Source organism: Capsicum annuum, chromosome 1 (genome assembly GCF_002878395.1).
Source record: "Capsicum annuum cultivar UCD-10X-F1 chromosome 1, UCD10Xv1.1, whole genome shotgun sequence".
In the NCBI taxonomy this organism is placed as follows: Eukaryota; Viridiplantae; Streptophyta; class Magnoliopsida; order Solanales; family Solanaceae; genus Capsicum; species Capsicum annuum.
The window spans coordinates 9,591,492-9,614,373 of record NC_061111.1 but is presented as its reverse complement, the minus strand read 5'-3'; the positions used below and the strand labels follow the sequence as shown (position 1 = coordinate 9,614,373).

At 33.4% G+C, this 22,882-nt stretch overlaps 1 protein-coding gene across 1 annotated transcript; it reads right to left on the bottom strand.

Moving 5' to 3' along the window:
* Positions 1-5,299: 5,299 nt before the first annotated feature.
* LOC107867631 (chaperone protein dnaJ 13) lies at positions 5,300-19,612 on the bottom strand. Its single transcript, XM_016713960.2, has 13 exons — positions 19,218-19,612; positions 14,556-14,842; positions 11,908-12,105; positions 11,715-11,829; positions 11,376-11,462; positions 9,917-10,005; positions 8,886-8,970; positions 8,660-8,713; positions 7,418-7,498; positions 6,898-6,975; positions 6,253-6,492; positions 5,996-6,103; positions 5,300-5,914 (listed from the first exon to the last, which is right to left on the bottom strand). Exons 1-13 carry the CDS (start codon positions 19,359-19,361, stop codon positions 5,858-5,860), a joined length of 1,623 nt encoding a protein of 540 aa, XP_016569446.1. The 5' UTR covers positions 19,362-19,612; the 3' UTR covers positions 5,300-5,857.
* Positions 19,613-22,882: the final 3,270 nt, after the last annotated feature.

The window sequence follows — 22,882 nt, the reverse complement described above, 5'->3', positions numbered from 1 at the left end:
AATTATTTGAATTCACCAAACTAGTGGTTAAGTAGTAAGCCTTAATTACACCATAAAGGGTGTCACTTTAACCCTCCTATACTCCAATTACATTCACATGCCATGCATATTCATACAACTTCCTCTAATATCAAGTTTGGATTCATTTATCCTTCCAACCAATCCATTAAACCAAATTGAGTCATAGACATAAATAATCATCAATTCAATAGTATATCACCATATCCACCTTCCATAACTCAATTACCATATCCACCTTCCACAATTCAATACAACCAAACCATGCAAAATAGTCCATAACCCTATTTTTATCACCTTTTAATAACAACCAATACATATAATTCTTTATCACACATATACATATGGAAGAGAACAAAGGCAAACAATATTCATACCTTAGAATTCACCTCTTGATTATGCAATCCTGTTTGCACAAATAATACGTGCCGTTCCAAGCTCTCGAAATGACAAACACAATTATCGGATTACTTTGGAATTTCTACGGTTGAATCAAAAGTAATTTAAAGGTGAAATTTGGCTAGGGTTTGTTCTTTCTCAATGATTGATGATGAAAATGAGTTTTTGAACTCATATACATGTATATATACACATATTCCCGTCCATAATATCATAGGGAATGACCAAAGTGCCTTTAAAATTTAAATAATGTCAAATCTTTCCTTTGGTAGGCTGTTTTGATAAGGTAAAGTAGATCGACCATAACTCTTTGCTCCGCTATCGGATTTGGGTGAAATTGGTATCGTTGGAAAGATAATTCAAAGGGCTTTCATTTCATATAAAGTAGATCACCTAGTTCATCCTGTACAAGGAGTTATGATCGTTTGAAGTTGACCCTAAAAATCTGTTTTGAGAGGCTGAAGTAAAACGAGTATAACTCCTTACTCAGATGTTGGATTTGGAAGAAACCAATTGCATTGGAAATAAGACTCAAAGATCTTTCTTTTCATAGGTCGCAGCTCTCCCAGTTCATTATATTAAGGGAGTTATGATCGTTCAAAGTTGACCCAAAAAATTGGCTGGCCTCTGTAGTTTGTGTGCAGGAAATTTTCCTGCACATTTACTATTCCCAAATATTCCGGCCACCGTTTTATAGTTTCGAACGTGCTCGATTATATCCAAAACTTATCCGTTTTTGAAATCTTTATATCGTTGGAAAGCTTATTCAATAACCTTCGCATGGAACCATCGACGGGCAAATTTCGGTATAAATAAAATAAAAAATTAATTCCATATAAATAAGACCAATACACGTACTTGAATACGCCAATACATGTACTTGAATACGGGGTGTTACAATGTCCATCGACCAGAGTGCTTCACAAGGACTGGTATGCTTCCCATTTCTACTTGATTTAACCAATAAATAAACAAATATACATATTTGTCGGATATCACTTGTTTTAACACACTATTTACAACTTTAAGTGCAGACAAAGTTACCCAGCCAACATCTCAATTTATAAAATACATTTAAATAATATTTGTTTAAAGTTACATACAAATACAACAAAAGTTTTCAACCAAAAATACAGAAAATACTCCATCAAACGGAAGTAAAACAGGTACGAAATATATTTTCACATATACACTTATATTCTAAAATTTCGAAAAACAAAACAAAAATACATATGCAATGTTAATATAAGTCATATAAAAAATACATATGCAGTGTTAACATTAAGCATATCAAAAAAATACATCTGAAACATACATAATTTGTAATTTGACATGTTTTATACATATTTGTCAAATGTCACTTGTTATAACATGCACTTTTCAGATTTAAGTGCAAACAAAGTTACACAGCCAGCAACTCAATTTAAAAAATATATTTACACTACATTTCCTTAAAGTAAAATATCTTTTCAAATATACATTTATACTATAGAATTTCGACAACAAAGCAAAAATACATATGCGGTGTTAACATTAAGCAAATTAAAAATACATATGCAGCAGATATTTTATTCTTTTGTATGAGTTCATAGAATATCATCAAATTCAACACATACATTCGATCATTCATTTATCTAGTATTTCGGAAAATAGTTGAATCAACTTCAATTTGAAAGTTGTTTACAATTTGTTCTACTGTTAAAACAATCAAAACAACAACAAACGAAACAAATTCGAATACTGATTTTTTCCCATTAAAACAACTTTAAAGCTGAAATTTGCAACAGATACTTGAATTTCAATTTTACTACTGCCTTGAATCTAACTCGAATTTGTTTTTAAATTTTTTCACATACAAATTAAAGTCGACAACCAAAACTTGATAGGCACATCAGTAATGGCTAAAAAAAAAGGAACTGAATAACAATAATGATTATGTACCTTAAACAATAGTAATGGTTGAATTTTCAACTGACAGTTGAATTCAAACAAATGGAACAGATGAATCAACAATTGAATTTGATTCAATCAAATTACTGCATCGTTTGCAATTGTTGTTGATTTCGAAGAAGAATCAGTTCAATTTGATTCGGCAACACCAATACTTGAATTTCCAAAACAAGGTAAGTTTAGAACAAATTGCTAAGAAAAGATGCAGCTGTTAATGGGGAAAAACTAAAATTTGAATTCTCAAGTTACAACGGATGTCACGTTTTTAAAGAGTTTTAAATGGAAAAGGAATCTACATAATTGTTTGATTGGTAATTATACCATATATAGCTCAATTAATTTCAGTTAATTAAGTGCAGTAATTTTTTTATACATGTATTTTTTCAGCAACATTTTTTAAAAATACAAAATATAAGTTGCTATAAAATGTAATTATCAAACTGTTGTTATAAAACTAATAATTAGGCTCTTAAGTATGCTATATCTGAATTTTGCCCATTTAAAAAATAACGGGTGATTAATAATAATGGTATTAAGATCATCGGGTAAATCACTGAGTGATCAACTATTCGCTATTTCTTTTTAATGGGACAAGTAAACAAATAACCACTTTTAGGATCCATATTTAAACAATAGCCGAAATTTATTAAGTAATTAAAATTTATCCATATAAAAATCGTCTGCAAATTTGCTAGTATGAAGTACCGTCAAATCTCTAAAGTATAACTTTAGAGTAACAGGTAAAGTTATTGTCATGTGATGTGTGATCGGAGGATTACTAGTTCAAGCCTTGTAATAGAAATGTAAGATAAAACTGTGTTAGTTGATACCGTCAAATCTAAAGTTAGATTCTTCCAAAACTTAAACTTCATACCTCAAGTATATAAAAAATGATTCTCAAACGAATAAACCTTTTTTATGAAGTTTCATTTTTTTTTTCTTGTTAAAGTTTCAAATATTGCCACTTCACACCCAGCAGACCCACCCCCACCACCCAAAAAAGATCACACGTTAACTCCATGCAAATGATTAACTTCCTCTAAATGTATGATGTAATGAACAAGACTCTGAAATCAAATTCCCAATGTGGTAATCCAGCTAATGTTTCAGTTTCGGAAAAAATAAAATCCAGCTAATGTTTCATAAAAGTGTCCATAACTATTCAGCCCCAACCACTCATGTGGCTATATTTAGAAACTCTTTCCCATAGGGCTTCTAAATTACTATGTTTCTTGTAGGGTGCAAGTATCTATGTACATTTGTTCAAATAAAAATTTTACTATGATACAAACCAAAAATAGACACGATTTTTTCTTTTTTGATTTTTATCCGATGGTCAGTATATTCTTTGAAGCTTAGACTAATTTGAATTTGCGCAGAAAAGTCTAACCTCGGAATAACACGCTTCCCACCAAAAATAATGATGACGATAATGAAGTAGTGGTAATCTGCTTCTGTGCTTTACTATGTGTTTGTGTGGTATCTCGTGCCTTGAGCCGAGGGTCTATCGGAAACAGCCTTTCTACTTCATCAGAGGTAGAGGTATGGACTGCGTACATCTTACCCCCCAGAACCCACTAGGTGGGAATACACTGGGTTTGTTGTTGTTGTTGTTGATAATGAAGTAGTACTAAACTTTTAAAAGGCTGTATCCAGGCTAGCTTTCATGCCATGCTTGTGAGCTAATAGGTGAAGGTGCTACTGAAGAAAACTGTCACGTAATGGCAACATCAACCAGCTAATACACTTACCAACAAAAGGAAAAAGAGAGTGCAACATTTGTCACTCATTCAATCTTCTAGTCTTATTCTTTAATGACACAGTTTTCCTCCTCTCTTGTTTCGCCAAGTGTCACCTTGTGCATTAAAGAGGTGAATCCAAAATTTAAGCGCACTATATTCGAAATGGGTGGATCTTATTTTTCATTTGCATATATATACATAATTCAAGCCAACTTTCAAACACCTTTGTGTTCAATAAGTGTTGATTAGAACCTACGTGAGAGAAAAGGTGCAATGCTTCTTAAATGACATTATTATTATATCATATCTTAAAATTTTAAATTAGGCTATAGACTAAAGATAGAAATTTGAATCAATACAATCTAGCTATCGTGATGGATTAGTCACAAATCGTCCTAGATCGTCACAAGTTCTCCATAACTCAAGACATATAGGTTGTCCCAGAAACTTGTAATATGCCGACTTTCATAGATAAAAGTTGTCACTCCAGAACTCCATACAATAATCTTAAGGCTTTTAGGCTAGAGCAAATTAAACTATCAGCAAACTGTTTCTTTTGCAATAGGGCCTCATAAACTATAAAGGACAAAAGGCCATAACCGGGATGTATGTATATCGACTGCACTAAGGTTAGCCGAATGTTGTTTGGAGCAATGTTATGATCCGACATATACCTGATGACCAGAAGAGGAAAAGAAGCACCAATGCAGGGTTTAAAGCTGGATATTGCTAACATTCTGGGGTCGTTCGGTAGGATGTAGACAATATAATACATGTAAAAGACATGGTATTATTTAGTCCTTTATTTGGTAGAATTTTCAGCCTATGTGTTTATAAGATAAGTGTTAGTTATACATCCTATTCAATATTACTGAATGTATAATTAATACATAGAGAACCATGATATTAGTAATACAAGGGCCATTACTACATGGCTACGCATCGTTAAAGACAAAACTACTCTTAATAGACCAAACCGAACGAACAGTAGATAAAAAATAATCCTGACATAACTAATCCAATATTACTAATCCCAACACTATTAATACACTTTACGCACTATTATTATACACTACCAAACGACCACTCTATGATTACTTCTTTAGCATAAATGCAGACTAGGTATAATTTTGTAAATGGAGAATTCTGTAAGAGAACAGTTTGAACATGCGTATACTAGTGAGACCAAATGAGAAAGGAAAAGTTTAGTTAAAACTCTTCTGTTTCTGATGTACATTCTTGATGCACCAGTTTTGCTCTGTCGTGTTGCAGAATGTTTGAGTTCATCAAATTGTCAAGAATAGAATACAGTCTGTAGCAATCTTTTTATAACCAAAACCCTAAGGAATTGCAACCCATTTTAACATTTCTAAGGCTAGTTGTTGGTGGGAAAACTCTATTTCTTTCCTCCTTTCTCTCCACTTTTTTTTTTCTTTTTGCCATTATTCCTGCAAGTTCTAACGGTAAGGAGGGGCCTAAGCCTAACTTTTCTGCCAGTTCCGCTGCGCTCTTATTCCTGTTGTTTCAAGGGTAAGGAGGACAGGTAGGGGAGCGACGGGCAGTAAGATTGAACAAAGAGTACTTCAGAGGCAAAGCAAATGATGCAAAATTTGAAGAGGTATCCGAGTCTTCTCAATTGGTAGCCTTAAGTTTCTCCAATTGACTATCATACTCATTTGGAGGAATCAACAGCCTTACGTCTATATTCAGTGAACTGAAACAACAAAGACTCAGCAGCTCACTTGACATCAAGTTCGGTGTGATTCTTGGGGTATAACCAACTCGTCCAAATCGTCGACAATGACCTGTTAATATTTTGACCGCAATTTTAGCTAACAGGGGGTGTTTTTTCTTATGTTAGAAAAAGATGGAAAGAAGAGGATTACCTCAAAGTTGTTACCAGCAAAGGTGTACTCCACATACAATTGTTTAGGTTCTCCAGGACAAGGATCACAAAAGCCCATAATTCCTGATTTCTTTACACCCTCGTGCAGCTGCAAATAAATAATGAAACATTAAATATCTAAAGCAAGTAATATAAAGTGAAAAAAAGGTGCAATAGGGCATCAAATATGACACAATGAGTCCTTAAGACTGATAATAAAAAAGGAACCCATTAAGAACGGCGAATGTAAAAATGGACCTTTAGTTGCCCTGAGTCGCTCACAAGAAAATTTAAAGGTACAGTGACATCAATGATTTGAGAAGCCACTTCATCTTTCACTTCCTCTATTTGATTTCTGTTCTTCAGAGCTGTACGGCTGCCATATAGTGCTCTTGTAACAACCAGTCCACCTGTTTCTAGTTGTCTACTTCTTTTCCTATTGGCCACATTTTGCAATAGTTGCTGAGCTTTCTTAGCTGCAGCCCTTGCCTCCCGAACCTACAACAATGTAGTGCATTAGGCGAAAAGCTGCAGTAGAGTTTGGCTTCACATTGGACCATCCATTTATAAGCCCAACAAAAGAACCATGAGAATGCTTCACAGACGAAACAATATACATACCCTATCATAGCATCAGAGGCAGTGCACAACAAACTTCATCAACAATCAGAAACTACTAATGTGCAAAACAAAATGTTGGCTCATGGGATATCCTAAGGTAAAAGTGGGGGATTGAGAGAGGATTTATGTGACAATCCCAACTAGCTTGAGATAGAAACCTAGTTGCTTATATCAAGCATCCTAATGTCTAGCTGCCAAGAACAGGAGAAGCTATTTATAGAATTCAGGCAGCACCGTAGCAGCAATGCGACTATGCCAGTCAGCCAAACTATGTATAATTACCTGGCCAAGAGTTTTATCCATATTCTCTGATGCCTTCTGTTTTTCGCGCTTAAGATAAAAAGGTTTCACAACAAATCTCTGCAAATATAGAAGAGAAAAACGGTCAAAAATGACAGACTGAAGTCCTGGAAAATGTGCTATCAAGAAAGAAAGCAAGAAAATTATGTAGTAAAATCAATGCGATACATTTTGCTAACAAAAGGCCCCACGACAGTTCAGAACAAATAGTCAAGGAAAAGATATTTCAAACATCCAGGGAAGGAAATAAGTAGACGCAATATGGACCATCAATTGTAAAATCTTTTATAAACTACCAAGGAAAACCAACTCATAGGTCACCAAATAAAAAAGAAATTAAATGTTCTGGCATAAAAGTACTCACTATGGATATTGACATGTTGATCAGAAGAACTAGGATTTCTATCTCAACCAAATGAAGAAATTTTCAAATGTCTTTCAAATTTTCAGCTGTTGACAGGGAAGAAATTTTCAAATGTCAGTTTGAAGACAGAACACAAACCTTCAGTACAAAATACAGTGAGGTTGGTATCACAAATGCTCCGGTCGCAAAAACAGGGTTCAAATGGCTAGAAAGCAATACCTGCAACCATCAAGATGTAGCAAACATGAAAACACAAACAGCGTGAACAATGAAGATCTTGATTGAGACGGAAAATATTTAGATAAACGGTAAGTTCTTTGAGCCAACTTATTTGTAAGAACCTAGAATCTCCACTAACCATAACAAAAGTCGATTTCATTTGGGGACACCCCCCGGAAGAAAGTAGGTTAAAGAGAGTGCAACAGATGGCTGAATACAGATCATAGAGATTATAGTCGCTCAAACATGCCAGTGCATAAGCTTCTTATAATGCAAGACCTCAAAGAAAAGCAAAAGAAATCTTGTTATTTTTAGTTAGGACTCATTTAATTGGTGATTAGACTACGTAGTAGGCAGAACTAGAAAGCCTCTGAATTATTCCAAAGGGAGTCGGGGCAGATCAGTTCGAGCAAATGCCCAGCAATACTTGCACCCGTCACTGCCACCCTAAGGCATTTCAAGGATGCTTCACTCAGAGGTAAACCATAGAACCAATCCAGAAAATGTTTTTAACCCTAGACAGATTAATGCTCTATTATTTTCACCATGGTTTATGGCATTGAACGCAAAAAACGAAGTTAGGTTTGAAATATAAGCAAAACCTTTCACCTGTATCAACCAATTAATTTGCAACTCCTGGCTACAAGTTAGAGTACAACCAAAATACCTGTCAACTGGCCAGTCATAGTTGTGATACTTTTTGATCATTTCACCAAATTGGATTAAATCATACTTTTTGAATATAGTTGACTGAATTTTGGTGAAACCATCAGAAGAATCATACTTAGTATCCAATCAAAAATAGATAAGATCAAACAAGATATCCAATTTCTTAAGGAGGAATTCCAGTTTTCGTAGTGGACGATATGAGATTTCATCAGTTCAATGGGTTGAGGTACCGCATTATATTCTTACAATACGTGATCTTGCGTTAGTTTAGGGTCATTATAATTCTAGATCATTATTAAACTCCTGATCATCTTGGAAGTGCCTGATTAAGATCGTGATTAAGAAGCAGCTGTTGATGCAACAAATCCTGGGGAATATGGACCCGAAGTCATGAACCCATGTGCATGCACATTAACAAGCAAAACCGAAAAGAATAAGATAAAGGAACGAAACCAAAATAAGGCACATAAGCAAAAGTTAGAGACTACTTACAGGAACAATCAGCTTTTGGCCCCCACGATGTAACTCAAACTTCCAAAAGATTCCCTGTGAGCAAAAAATGGATATGAGGCGTAAAAAAACATGAAAATCATGTGCAATCTAGCAATAATGACTTCTACAGAATACTAAAACATGTCTAACAAAAGCATAGATGGAAGTAGGGTCAGCTCCCCTTTTCTTGGGGGAGGGTGAAAGGAGCTAGTTTGCCAATATATACCTGAATTCCTACAGAATACAGCATCCGAATGGTACTGAATTCAGATATTTTTCTTCCACCTCCCAATTCAAGTTCAAGTGCAGTACTGCAATATAATATAGAATGTCCTGAGAAGAGGCTACCAATTGAACAGATAATATTATGCATGAAGATAAATCCAGTAACCTGGATTATGGTGTTTAGGGCTTAACTGAAGATACGGTTCTCTGGAAACATACAAAAAAAAATAAGCTGAAAATGCAAGAGAAATGTCGTTCCTGGTTCGAACTAGAGAACAGAAAATACGAAGAATTTCAACTGGTTTAGATATGCTATGAGTCGTTTTTTTTTTCAAGATACTAGGAGGTTTGCTCTTCCCAGAAGTTGGTAAAAGTTTTACCTAATACCAGGGTAAAACCAGAATAAATGTGATGGAATAATAAAGTAAACAATCAAGAAGATAATGTGAAAGCTCTTATATAATCAGCATTTACAGAAATCTGATAATGCCTTTTTTCCAAGATACTAGCAGGTTTGTTCTTCCCACAAGTTCGTAAAAGCTTTACCTAATACCAGAAAAATTATGAGGGAACAATAAAGTAAACGAACAAGAAGATAATGTGAAATCGCATTTATAACCAGCTTTTACAGAAACCTGATTACATACCGAGAATTTAAAACATTACCTAATGCAAGTTATGTATTGACTACTCAAGATACAATCAAGTAGTAGGCCTTAGTCATCACCATTTCTTTATAAGGTAAAAGTTATGCCTTGGTCATCACCATTACCATGTGTACTATCCAATATTAGATACATGAAGATGAAAGATCAGAGAGATTTGATCATTCAACAAAATAAATCTAAAACGGCATTGCTACACATCAAGTTACAAGGCACTCATTAGCTTTTTCAGACCACAGATCGTTTAGTTTATATAAGCAAAAAAGTACCGAATGTCAAGGCTTAGGACCTTCAACTTTAACAGAGTAACGGTGATAAGTCGAATACTAATCAATAAAGAAATGAGGAATTATTGACATCAATGAACCTTCCGATTCTGGCTCCGAGACGCCCATGAGATTTTGTTGAAAAGCGGTGGGTGTAATGAGCAGTTGCACCAAATGACCCTGTCCCGAGCTGCATTATGTTGGATGCAAATTATATATGGATAAAAGAATGCTCAAAGTCTCTCAAAATTGGTAATGTTAAGAAGCTTCATGAAGGCAGGTTAATGACTAATGCTACTTAATATCATTTGAACCCAATGTACTTGTCATGTTGAATCTGTTAAAAGTAGGAAGAAGTCTCTTTGACAGAACATGAAGTTGCAAGTAAATTATATTTGCATTATATGCACAAATAGACACATAGTTTGAAATATGTTTCATTTTAATTTCTTTACACGAAAGAAAGGAAAATTAGAGGGTGGAACATGAACAGTTCACATTATTACAGAACCTAATACTATCATTGCTAACTTTTCCCTGTTCCTGCTAGTGCGCTAGTCGGAACTTTGTGGAACATCTATAGCCCTAAAACAAACTAATGCGAGTGGGAGTGAGGGTGGGAGAAATCATAATCTTATTTTTAAAGAAGAAGCCAAGCAAAAACCTTGAATAGAGCTCAACCAGCTTATCCAGTTTGGAAAGTTTTAAGTTCCTTCCAATCTTTTTTATAAAGGAACAACCCACTGTAAGGGCACATTTCAAGGGGAACCAATCCATACAAGTTTATTTCCACATTTGGCAGCAGAATATTCAAGTAAGGCTGAAACTAAAAGTGCCTTTTCTTCCTTTTTCTTTAAATACATAATGGTTACTTCCCTCCTTTTTTTTAATTTTAAATCAGGAATTCTCAGTTCTGTACAGATTTTTTTTCCAAATAGGATAATAAACCAAACAACTGATATTAAAGTAACATAGCAATCTAAATAACCATTTAATCTAATTCAACAGTTTGGTCAGGTTTTTGAGACACAAGTTATGACCAAAAAATGTAAAGCGTTACTCAGGTGTAGGGAGATCATGCTGGATTTACAATTAATTGGTGTGTGTTCGGGTTGTCCAGTAAAAAGTAAGTGCTGAGTAAACAAGTAAATTATATGTTTGCTCGCACTCTCCAAAAAAATGTTAACGCATCGTGTTGGACCGTCACTAGTGCACCACTCAACCGGCGGCATTTTCAGAGAGTCCCAGCAACACAGAGTAAACTAACCATTAAGGGGTCCTAATTCCATATCAACAAGCAGATGACACAAATTCATCTGTTTTCAACAAAACCAATGAAAATATCTAGAGCACTACCGTTCGTGTGGACTTCAAAACGCAAGTAGAGAATCCCTCATAACCAGACCAAAGAAAGTGTCAGCCAGTAATCATGCAGTTCAAGAATAAACAATGATGACATGGGCAAGTCTTAAATAGGAAACAAAAACTCTTAAATTAGCTTTTATAAGAGAGCGTAATCAAAAGATAAATGTCTTTAGAGCTAGAGCAGAAAAGTGGAACCTTGATCTCTCCTGAAGCAGAGTTTTTCTGCCCTTTCCTCTGCCATCCAACAGCTATAGATGACTCTGGACCTAATGAAAGATGTATCTGAAAAAAATTGAAAGGGGAAACGGAAAAATATAAGATTTTCTTGATAAGTTAATGAGTGGATATCAGTAATGCCAGATGCGTGGAAATTTCAAGCCTCAGCTCCTAAATGAGTATGCTCCAGAATGTATGGTCAAAAAGATCACAACCTTCCGACTTAAGTTGCAGGCACGAAGCATAAAGAATAGTAGCAGTTATGAAAAAATTATTTTTAAGCTTCGAGATATGTATCAAAACTCAAAAATAGCTTACATTTCCATGAGCGGTATCAGAGAGCTGGCGAGTCCAAGTGTTGGAGAGATTAAGAGAACCATCTCTTAAGGACATGGCAAGACCCATTGTTGCCGTAGAGTGAACTGATATATGACTGATGAGACAAAGAACAGGTCAATATTTGGCTAAAAATTTTGAGATCTGCTACACATTGAAAAATGGATCATCCTACCGAGTTGTTTGTACTCCTAGTACTGCTCTCAAACCCACAGAACCCATAAACTCTATTGAAGAAACTGATGACATTTGATGTCTAAAAACAACAGATGCAGCACCACCGCCGGCGTTCCCATTAACCGCCAGATTTCCACCAATGGCAACAGCATTGTGTTTGGATATCTGAGACTGGACTTCACTAGCCATAGCCATCCTGGCAATCAAGCCCAGAAACATGCAATATAAGGTGAGGTTATACAACTAGACATTGATGAACAATCATATGGAAGACAAACTTGGACTTGCTGAATGAACAACATCTCTATCGAGATCAGAAGCAGAAAGCAAACTCTCAGGTAACTAGTTCTCCAAGAGCCCTAACATAGTGCCTGTTTGGGATTGATTATTTTCCAAAATAAGCACTTATTTTGAGAAAAAAAACACTATTTTAAAAATGAGGGGTGTTTGGTAAACTTGCAAAAGTGCTTTTAACAATAAGCAGAAGCAGAAAAATTTTGCTTTTCAAAAAAAGCAGAAGCAGAAGCAGAAAATTATTTTTTTATGACAACAATATCCCTATCACATACACACATAAATATATATATATTCCTTATTAATTAATTAACATATCTTACAAGTTTAATTAGCGTTTGATTTTTAAAATTTTACGATTCATATTTACGTCATAATTCTTTATGATTATATATTGTTATTTTATTTTCACTCATTTTCTTTAAATAAATTTAAAAATATCATTGATGATGATGACTAAAGAATATATAATTTTCTATTGTTTATTATTAATGATAACAATTGACAGATGAATCACATTACAAGATTGTATTTTGACAGCACATGTAATTTTTTTCTTGAATATTTAATTTTAAATTAATAATTCATGAAAAATGACATATTTGTTACAATGCAGTGTGTGTATATATATATATATATATATATATATATATATGAATATGATGATTGCTTATTTGTAAGAAATTTTGACACAGTAAAAATATATTCAAAAAAAAAAAGATAACAAATAACAGATACAATTTTATTTGAAATATTTTTTATCATGTAGTATACGTATATAAATGTGGTTACTTAGTTTTAGAATTGACACGGTAAAAATATATCCAAAAGAAAAGGTAACAAATAATAGATATAAAAAAAAATTAATTAAAAATATTATAATAGATATTTAAAATAAATTTTCTCTATGAATTGATTTTAGTAATAAAAATCTATTGATAGATGTCCTTTTTGGTCATTTGTCTCAAAAAAAACACTTATTCAAAAAGATTACCCAAACACAATTTGTTTATCAAAAGCACTTTTCAAATTAATTTACCAAACACAAATTGCTTTTTTTTAAAAGCACTTTTTTGAAAAGCCATTTTATAAAAGTGCTTCTCAAATAAGCAGTTTTGTAACAGCAATCCCAAACGGGCTCATACTCTTATGTGCTTCTAGAAGGGTTGATTATCAATTGCTTGGAGCACTAAACAATGCAAATGCCTTATTAACTTGTTGATATATCATGCACACCCGAAAACCCGGCAAATGGCAGATACAAACAACTCAAGCATTTCTAATTATGATTTTTTCTACATGATATAGCCTCGATGCCGAGAAAGAAACTTAGTGGATTGTAATTTGTAAAGTTTGAAATGTGTTTTTTGGTCTAAATATGATGCAAAATTACACAGAAAAGACTTGCTTATTACATGTTTTTTATGGTTATAAAAAAAATACATGTTTTTTATGCAGTACTTGCTTTTCTTCTTTTTTAAAAAAAAAATTGACATATACTTATTATTACATGCTAAATCTACTAGGAACATATTGCTAACTATGCCTAAAAAAGCTTAAGCAATAGTGTTGCAATATTGTACAATAGAATAAACTTTGTTGCTTATGAACAAAAATAACACTAGTGCTAGCAACACAATACATGTTCCGTTAGAGCAGTTCAATGCTGCAGACCATAAGACAACAGGCTGCTCAGGTCATTACCTCTGTTGACAATGGTGTAATGCATAAAGTTACCAAAGCACATATAATGGGATCACGACAACCAAAATCTCTTGAGGAGATAGCCAAAAGGGGTCAAGGAAGACAATTAGGACCAAACTTCTAAGAGCAACTCTTGTGCATGTTCAATGGTCTTTACCTTTCTTGAAGCTTAAACAACCATCATCTAGTTTATTAGGGACTCACAACAAGGATTTCCCAAGATTCCTGTTTCTAATCTTTTCCGCTTCATGGTACCATTCCCAAACCTGGTTTTAATTCACTACTGTGTGATAGAAGCACATACTGCAGCTAAGAGAATTTAAGCATAAGCTCGTTAGCTCCAAATCCACCAGCATTTCTTGTGGGCAGCTAAAAACCATTCCTATGCACGTTGTTCCACAAAAATGAAAACTCACATACTTGAAAGGAATTCACTTATCAACAAGTTACTTAAACGAACATGGCTTGCATATTCATCTAGGATAAGGACAAAGGAATTTTAACTTGTACAATGTGACAGATGGAATAGTTGGCTTATGCCATGCCATTTGGATTATGAATTACCTAGTCACATATATCCACATCATCATCTTAATCTACAAAAGCAATTAATAAGACATAAATACAAAAGAAAGTACAGATGTTTACCCTTTCATAATGCCATCACCCTCTAGAAACTGTGGCAATGACAGATTTGCCAAAATTGACCCAGAAGGTCGGAGATGTGCTGCAACCTTTTGAAGTTCCTTCTGACGACGTAGTCTTTCAAGTTCTTCCTTGATCTCTTCAGCTTTGTTCAACTTAGAACCAAGCTCCAAACCAGAATTAATCCCTTCCATACCATATATGTCATATATTTGTCTTTTCGTCTCATCTGATAAAATTTCATAAGCTTCACATATTCGTTGAAAATTCTCTGTTGCAATTTCCTTCATCTGAAACAGGACAAATATGCCACTATATATTCACAACTTGACCTTCATAATCAGGAAATTAAAAAAAGCCATACAGGTTACTTCAACACGTGGCAATTATCTCATAACTTGTAGTAATGTTGCTAAGATTTTAAAAAGATAGCTTTTCTTGACCTCATTGTGATATCCCCACCTTGGAGTTACTGGTAAAGTTACTGTCATGTGATCAGGAGGTCATGGGTTCAAGCCTTGGAAACAGCCTCTAGCAGAAATATAAGGTAAAGTTGCGTACGATACACCCTTGTGGTGGGGCCCTTCCCCGGACACCGCGCATAGCGGTAGCTTTAGTGCACCGGGCTGCCCTTTTATTGAGAGATCCCCACCTCCCCAACCCCCTTGAACTAAGAGGAGAAAAGAAATTCAATACCATGAAAAACTGAAGTTCTGCCATATTCTTCCCCATTAGGAGACAGTTCTCTCTTGTTACCTTTTTCTTTAATGAAAAAAGGTTTCTACAAGAAATTCAAAGAATAATTGTACAAAGAGCAAAACATAGTAATCTCAAGAAATCACATATATAATGTCTCAGAACATAATAGCCTAAGTACTGCAATAAGAAAGATTTACGTTCTAGTTTTCAGATAGATTAGGCCCTGAACCATAATAATGGTTGTTGCTAAGATACCTACATTTGCAAATACAAAAATGTAATACCGTACTTATGAAGCCTCCCCTACAATCCCGTCAGACAGAACATGTGAATATGATATTAACCTGACCATCAAGCAGGAAAACAAGTAGTCTAGACACATATAAACGTCTTCCTACAATTGGCACTTTTATGATATAGATTCTGATGAACTCAATAGTACGCTTTCCCTATTCCCCACCACGGAGACTAAGAAGCGCAAAAAAAAGTTGAAGATCTGGCGTTCTACCACATTAGAAAACACTTTCTCTCTTCTGCCCTCTTTCTTTAGACAGAACAGAGTATTTAGAAGAAGACTCTCGAGCAGTAATTACACAAGGACCAATATGTAGCAATCTCAGCAGGAATCACTTGTATAATGACTCTGAACCTGAAAGCACCAGCAATTGATATGATCTTGGTCCTACATTTTCAGGAAGATCCTAAATACAGTACCAGTTAAGCAAGCTATTAATTTTTCTATAATCGTCTTCAAAAATTCAGTCGGTATCCCTCCACTAAACAAGCACATGAATGAGCCAAGGGAACGCGGGTTTCTTTTTTCTTATGATGGTAAATAGAATACTAGAACCCAATTCCAACTTGTAGAAAAACGAAAAACAGCACCCACATTCCAAATTCGACACAAAGTAAAACATTCACAACTTTCTAATCGCATAGAGAAAAGTTGAATTTACATCTAATCAATGTGCCAATTGCAATGCAACAACAAAATCATAGAAAAAAGAATAAATATGCCAATTGCAATCCAAAATATTTGGAAGAAAATTGAGCTAAAGCAAGCACAGCGACTTTCCACCAATATCAAAGGCAAAAACAGGAGTAGTCATAGTTCAGACATATCAATCAACCAACTTCTCCTCAATGGCAAACTAGTTGAAGTCGAATAGATGAAGGTTATATGTATACATTCCATCTAATCAAGAACCATTTCAACACAAGTAATTTATCACTCAAGGAAAAATAGGCAAACTAGTTTAGTTCCAAAATCCTCGATATCCATTCAATTCTATTCAGACCCATTTCATTCCACGTTAAGCAATTACTACAACAGCAACAACAACACACCCAGTGGAACAAAGTGGAACAAAGTAGGGCCTGGGGAGTATAAAGTTTAATTACCCCTACCTCGTGGAGGTATAGAGGTTGTTTCCAAAAGACATAGTAATGAAAAGGAAAAAGGGCAGTGAAGAACACATGGCAACTAATAGGAAAGTAATGCTGAGCATATATGTAAAGAACACTAACATCAGCAGAACAGTGCGATCATCTAAACATAATAAACAATATTTGGTAATATATAACACAAAAAAGAAACTACATGAATAAAGCTAATACTATGATAGACAAGGTACTTTGGACTACCACCAAGCATAATCCCATCAAAAGCAAGACAATGCTCAATACATTAAGCAATTAGCCCGAATAAGGAAAAATAGTCGATCAGGGGTTCTCTAAAACTAGTACAGTTCCAAAACATATCAAAATGGTGAACTCAAACTCAACCACGAGCTAGTTGGAAGTGAGCTATAGGAATCATCAGTATCCATTCCGCCCTATACGGGCCCAATTTAATTCCAATAACACTTAATTTGTCTTTTGATTCAGGTAACAGGTAGAAGGTGAGCTCAAGATGACCGAGACACATCAATAAATTACCCTTTTTAACTCCAAATACATAAATCACGGGTTCTCAAAACTAGATGGAGATAAACTATAGGAATCTGTTATGATCTTGAAAATTAATTAGAAGGAAGTGGAGAAGTAAATAGAAAATAAAGGAAGATTTCAGTGAAATTATAACGCGTGGAGGGTGTAGATTCACTTGGGAATTAATGAGCTTGGACGGTTCAGATCAAGCCTAATAGCTTAGTGGATATAACTCCTAACAGAGCACAGCTACAGGCATAACAAACTTTCAGTATTTTCACTCTTATTCCTCGTGTTCCTTCTCTCTCTCGTCTCTTTCTTTCTCTCTCACTCTAAATCTAATTCTCACCTGTAGATTCAAGGATAACAATTATCTTAGTTTAATCCAGCATTTCAATTCCTTGTATTCAATATTCATTTTGCCATTTTTTGAATATAAATCAGAAAATTGCCCAAAAATCTGAATTTCTTTATCTGTATTGCAAATTAAATTCTATTTCTTAATTCAGATCATAACAGAATCTTCGGTATCCATTCCATCCTATACAGGCCCATTTAATTCCAATCACACATAAATTTATCCTTTATATCAGGTAATGGGCAGAAAGTAAACTCAAGCTGACCCGGACACATCAATGATTTCCGCTCCAAATACACAAACTAAGGGTTCTCAAAACTAGTCGGAGATCATCTATGCGTATCCATTCCATCCTATACAAACCCATTAATTCCAATAACACATGATTATCTCTTCATTCAGTTAACAGGCAGAAGCTGATCTCAAGTTGACCGGAACAGAAACGTGCATTACCCTTTAACTCCAAATACACAAATTAAAGTTTCCCAAAAACTTGTTGGAGTTGAGCTATACGAATCCTCGACACCCATTCCTTCCTATACAAGCCCAATTTAATTCCAATAACACATCATTTATCCTTTAATTCAGGTAATAGCCGGAAAGTGAGCTCAAGATGACCCGGACACATCATTGAATTACCCTTTTAACTCCAAATACACAAATTATGGGTCCTCAAAAGTAAAACCTAGTTGGAGGTCAGCTATTTGCATCCGTTCGGTTCTTTTGTTCATTTTTTTTTCAAGTCAGCTGTCACACACCTCGACTAATTTCACCTCCCACCTCCCACCAACATATGTACCAGGTAACTCTATCCATCCAGACTACAACAGATAGGAAGAAATCACCTAGCATTTCCGTTTCTGCTGGGATTTGAACCATTCCGTCCTATACATACCCCATTTAATTCGAAAAACACATAATTTATCCTTCAATTCAAGTAGCAGGCGTGTAAGTTGATCCGCACACAATTGTCAATCATCATTTAACTCCAAATACACAAATCAAAGATTCCAAAAAACTAGTATAGTACCAAAACATACCATTCTATTCTATATAGACCCAATTTAGTTCCAAAAACACATAATTTATCCTTCTATTCAGCTACCAGGTGTGCAAGTTGACCCGTACACAACAGTGAATTACCCTTTTAACTCCAAACACACAAAATTAAGCATTCCCATAACCAGCAGATGGAAAGAAATCACCTCGTGTTTTTGTCTCTTCCAGGATTTGAACCATTCTATCTCTATACATACCCAATTTAACTCCAATAACACATAATTTATCCTTTAATTCAAGTAGCAAGCGCGCAAGTTGACCCGGAAACACTCGTAAATCATCATTTCAACTCCAAATACGCAAATTAAGTATTCCAAAAAACTAATATAATACCAAAAACAACAAATGTGAAGAAATCACCTAGTGTTTCTGTCTCTGCTGGGATTTGAACCATTCTAGCTCTATACATACCCAATTTAACTCCAATAACACATAATTTATCCTTTAATTCAAGTGCCAAGCGCGCAAGTTGACCCGGGCACACCCGTAAATCATCATTTCAACTCCAAATACACAAATTAAGTATTCCAAAAAAAACTAATAGAGCAGCAAAACATACACTCAACAAGCCAAAAAAATGAATAAATAAACACACACACAGACACACACTAATGTAGTACCTCCTGAGGTTGATATTTATCAGGGTGATAGATTTGAGCCCATTGACGATAAGCTTTTCTGATTTCTTCATCGGAAGCTTCTGGAGATATATGAAGTAATGCATATAACTCTCTATTTTGCGCCCCACTTTCTTCCTCTTTCATATTTACTCTACTCTACTCTAGGGTTTATTCAAACAATCTGCAAGCAAAAAAAAATAATAGCAACAGAAAATACCGCAAAGAAGAATTTGTATTTATGTATGTATAAATAATTGTTATAGTTTCGTGGGCGTCGGGTTATACAGTCGCCATTTCACAAAATTGCTTGCTTGTTGCTCAAGAACAATTACGACTTGCCACTGACTCCGTTACATTAACATACCACACTCTGTTTTTTCTGTTTTTTTTTTTTTTTTACAGTTTTTAATTTAAAAAATAAAAGGTTTTAAGGGGAAAAAATGAAAACTTGTGAGCTGAAATATAATAATAATAAGGGGTCTTTTGGTTTGAAAATAAGTTATACCGAGATTGGTTATGTTGGGATAAATTATGATAGAATAAGTTATATTGGGATTAGTTATGCTTGAATTATTTTTTATTGAGTGTTTAGTTTGTTGTATTCAAATAATATGCATGGTATAATTTATAGAAATTAATTAATTACCAAAATGCCCTCCATCTTATTTAACTTTTATATATATATACATTATTGATTTGAGACTTATGAATTTGTAAGTATGATTCGGAGACGATTCCTGTTGAGTTATCTAGGTAAGATACATCAACATAACATCTCTATATTTCATAAACTAAGTACAATTATAAGTATCATAGACTCCACTTGCGAAATTGTACTATATTTGTATTGTTATTTTTTGTGATTTGATTTATTTTGATACTGAATTGTTTGCTGTTTTATTTAAAATAGATCTAGAAAATTGGAGTTGAAGCTTCTTAGATCACTCAAGAGTATGTAAGTTCGTGTTTCTTTGCTTTAAAGCTTTAAATTGATAAGTTAGATTAACTCTGATGAATTTATTATTTTTTTTAAACACCTGTTTTGAATAATTGAATAATCTTGATGAGTTGAATCAATGATAAATCTTAGAGAAAAATCTTCATATAAGGAGATATATTATAGTCGTGTAAATAATAATAATAATAATAATAATAATAATGAGAAAATTTATTTATGAGAGAATATACATCTATTTATCTTAGTCTCTATCATATGTTGAATATCAAAACACTCGTTAAATTTTGCATTGAGTCTTCAAATCATATCACCAAATTTATAAATCTCAAACCAATATAGATTGTGATGGAATGATCGGAATCCCTCCATCACATTCTTCAACTTCAATGCATGAAAAAAGTTTCTTGTTTGGTACGTAGCATTCACTGAATAAAAGAAGGTCATCAATTGTATTTATATTATCATCATCATCATCCATCATCAAGAAACCTACAAATCCATGCAAAGCAAATCAAACATTGTTAATATGATTTTTGGACGTAAAAACATATTTTAAATCAAACAACAAAGAATAACTTAAAACCTAAAATAAAGGATGTTCACCAAGAATACGTAGAATTCTATGTAATAAACTTGATTACATTACACGTATGAAATGTCATCAAGAACATGTAAAAATTCATATCTAATAAAGTTGATTACATTACACATATGATTTTTTTATGCATAAATTTTAAAAATACAATTAATAGTGAAAGTTTTTTTTTCAAAGAAATTGATAGAATAAGCAAAACGAAAAAAAAAAACTACCTACCCATCACCTCTATTCTTGTGTTGTTGTTAATAACCAATAGAATTGTGGTTAAAAATTTTTATAGAGCGATTTTCAATATTAGTAGAATTTGATTTAGTTTCAAATAAGGAAAAATAACTTGAAGTATATTATGGTTATTTTACATAGTTAAAAATGGAAAATTATATTTTTTCAGAATTTTAATTTTAAAATATAGTAAATGACGATTTTGTCTACTATGAAGATTTTTATTGAAGGGCAAAAAATTCAAATTATTTTTTTAAGGGTGTGATTTGAATTTTTTTGCCCTTCATTAAAATATTTCGTAATAGATAAAATCGTCTTTCACTTTTTTTCCGCAATTAAATTATTTTTATAATTAAAAAATTCTAAAATGTATAGTAAAAGGAAATCCTATTCTATTAGGGTTAGAAAAGCTCATTCACCTATAAAAGATTATGAGCTTATTTGTCTTTGTGCCTATGTTATGAATTATAACTACTTCTGCGAATTACCTGAATGGGCATGAAACCAAGAAAATGAAGAAGGGAATGAGAGTTGTGGTTGGTGAAGTTTGATTACCAGACTCGAATTCCAAGTTGTTGTTCATCAAGGTTGAGAGAAATATGATAGAGAAGAAATAATGGGTGGACGTGAGTGTAATAGCGGTATATTTTGTGTGAGTTAATTAATTATGTGGTTAGTCGCTTCTTTGATTTTGTAATTATTTGAAATATATTTCTTTCTTAGCCAAATATATTAAACCTAATATTGACCATTTTTTTGCAGCCTTTGTAATCTTGGTCTTCATAAGTTATTTTCTTATTAATTTATTCTTGGTTAAGGTATTTATACTTCACTTTATACTTTAGTTCTTCAATCTTTTTGTTCTTTTCCTCTAATTCAATGTCTCTTCTAATGATAGATATTTTCAGAAGTGTAAAATTGCGTTGAGTACGTTTCAAACCAACAAATTTATATAATAAATTACATTATGCTTGCATATCTATTATCATATGTTTATAGTTCGTAGTTGACTTTATGTATGTCAAACAATGGCACACTCAATATTTAAGGATCATAGATGTTCAAGAGGTTCGAACACATATATTGATTCCCAAAGCTTTAAAGTTCCGCCTCAAATTCTTTCTTCATTATATGTTTTGGTTCTTTTCAATCGTGTCCTTCTTTTTGTTAACAAAGGATAATTTTCTAACATGATTTGATTTGCCTTCTTTTTTTACTCTTTTATTTTATAATGCTAAAATCTTTTAGTTTATGTGATTTTCTTTATTTTTTAATGTATTTAATTTTAATATATTGAACAAGTAAAATAAATAAGAAAATATTTTTTTTCTTTAATGCATATTATAATTTAGCCTATTACTTATGATTTTAAAGTTATCTAAGATTCTTTTCTATTGTTATAAATGTATTTACATTACAGTGAATGTCTATCAAGATCTACTTTGATATCTATTAGGATTTGAAGCATCTGTTTTTTACTCAGACTAGGAGTAAATTTCCCCTATAAATAGAGGGGTTTTGTTCTTTGTATTTATAATCTTATGATCTCTCATTCCTCAAGAGAAGAAATAAGAATCACTCTCTCTATTCTCTCTACTCTTCTTCTTTATTCTTTCTTATTTTATAACACGTTATCTGCACGAAATCTCTTACCAATTGAGATCTGTTTGTACGTGGCTACACAAGTTTTCGAGTCTCTAACTAATTTAGATTATCAACACGAGATTCTACCAAACAAGGTGAGATTATAAATCTGAAGGATTTCAAGGTTAGTAATTCTTTATGTTATCTTTCTTTTGCTACTACTAATATAATTATTATTGGATTTGAGGAAAAATAATTGGTTTGGAACTATTTATATTTTAAATTTATTCCTCAAGAACAATA

What these genes read in the sequence shown, in the direction of transcription:
- LOC107867631 (XM_016713960.2), bottom strand. Translation starts at nt 19,361, where the DNA reads ATGAAAGAGGAAGAAAGTGGGGCGCAAAATAGAGAGTTATATGCATTA. An exon ending in CTGCTTCAGGAGAGATCAAG is followed by an intron (nt 10,006 to 11,375) that starts GTTCCACTTTTC and finishes AACATAATGCAG; the next exon opens with CTCGGGACAGGGTCATTTGG. An exon ending in GCCAAAAGCTGATTGTTCCT is followed by an intron (nt 7,499 to 8,659) that starts GTAAGTAGTCTC and finishes TGATGGTTGCAG; the next exon opens with GTATTGCTTTCTAGCCATTT.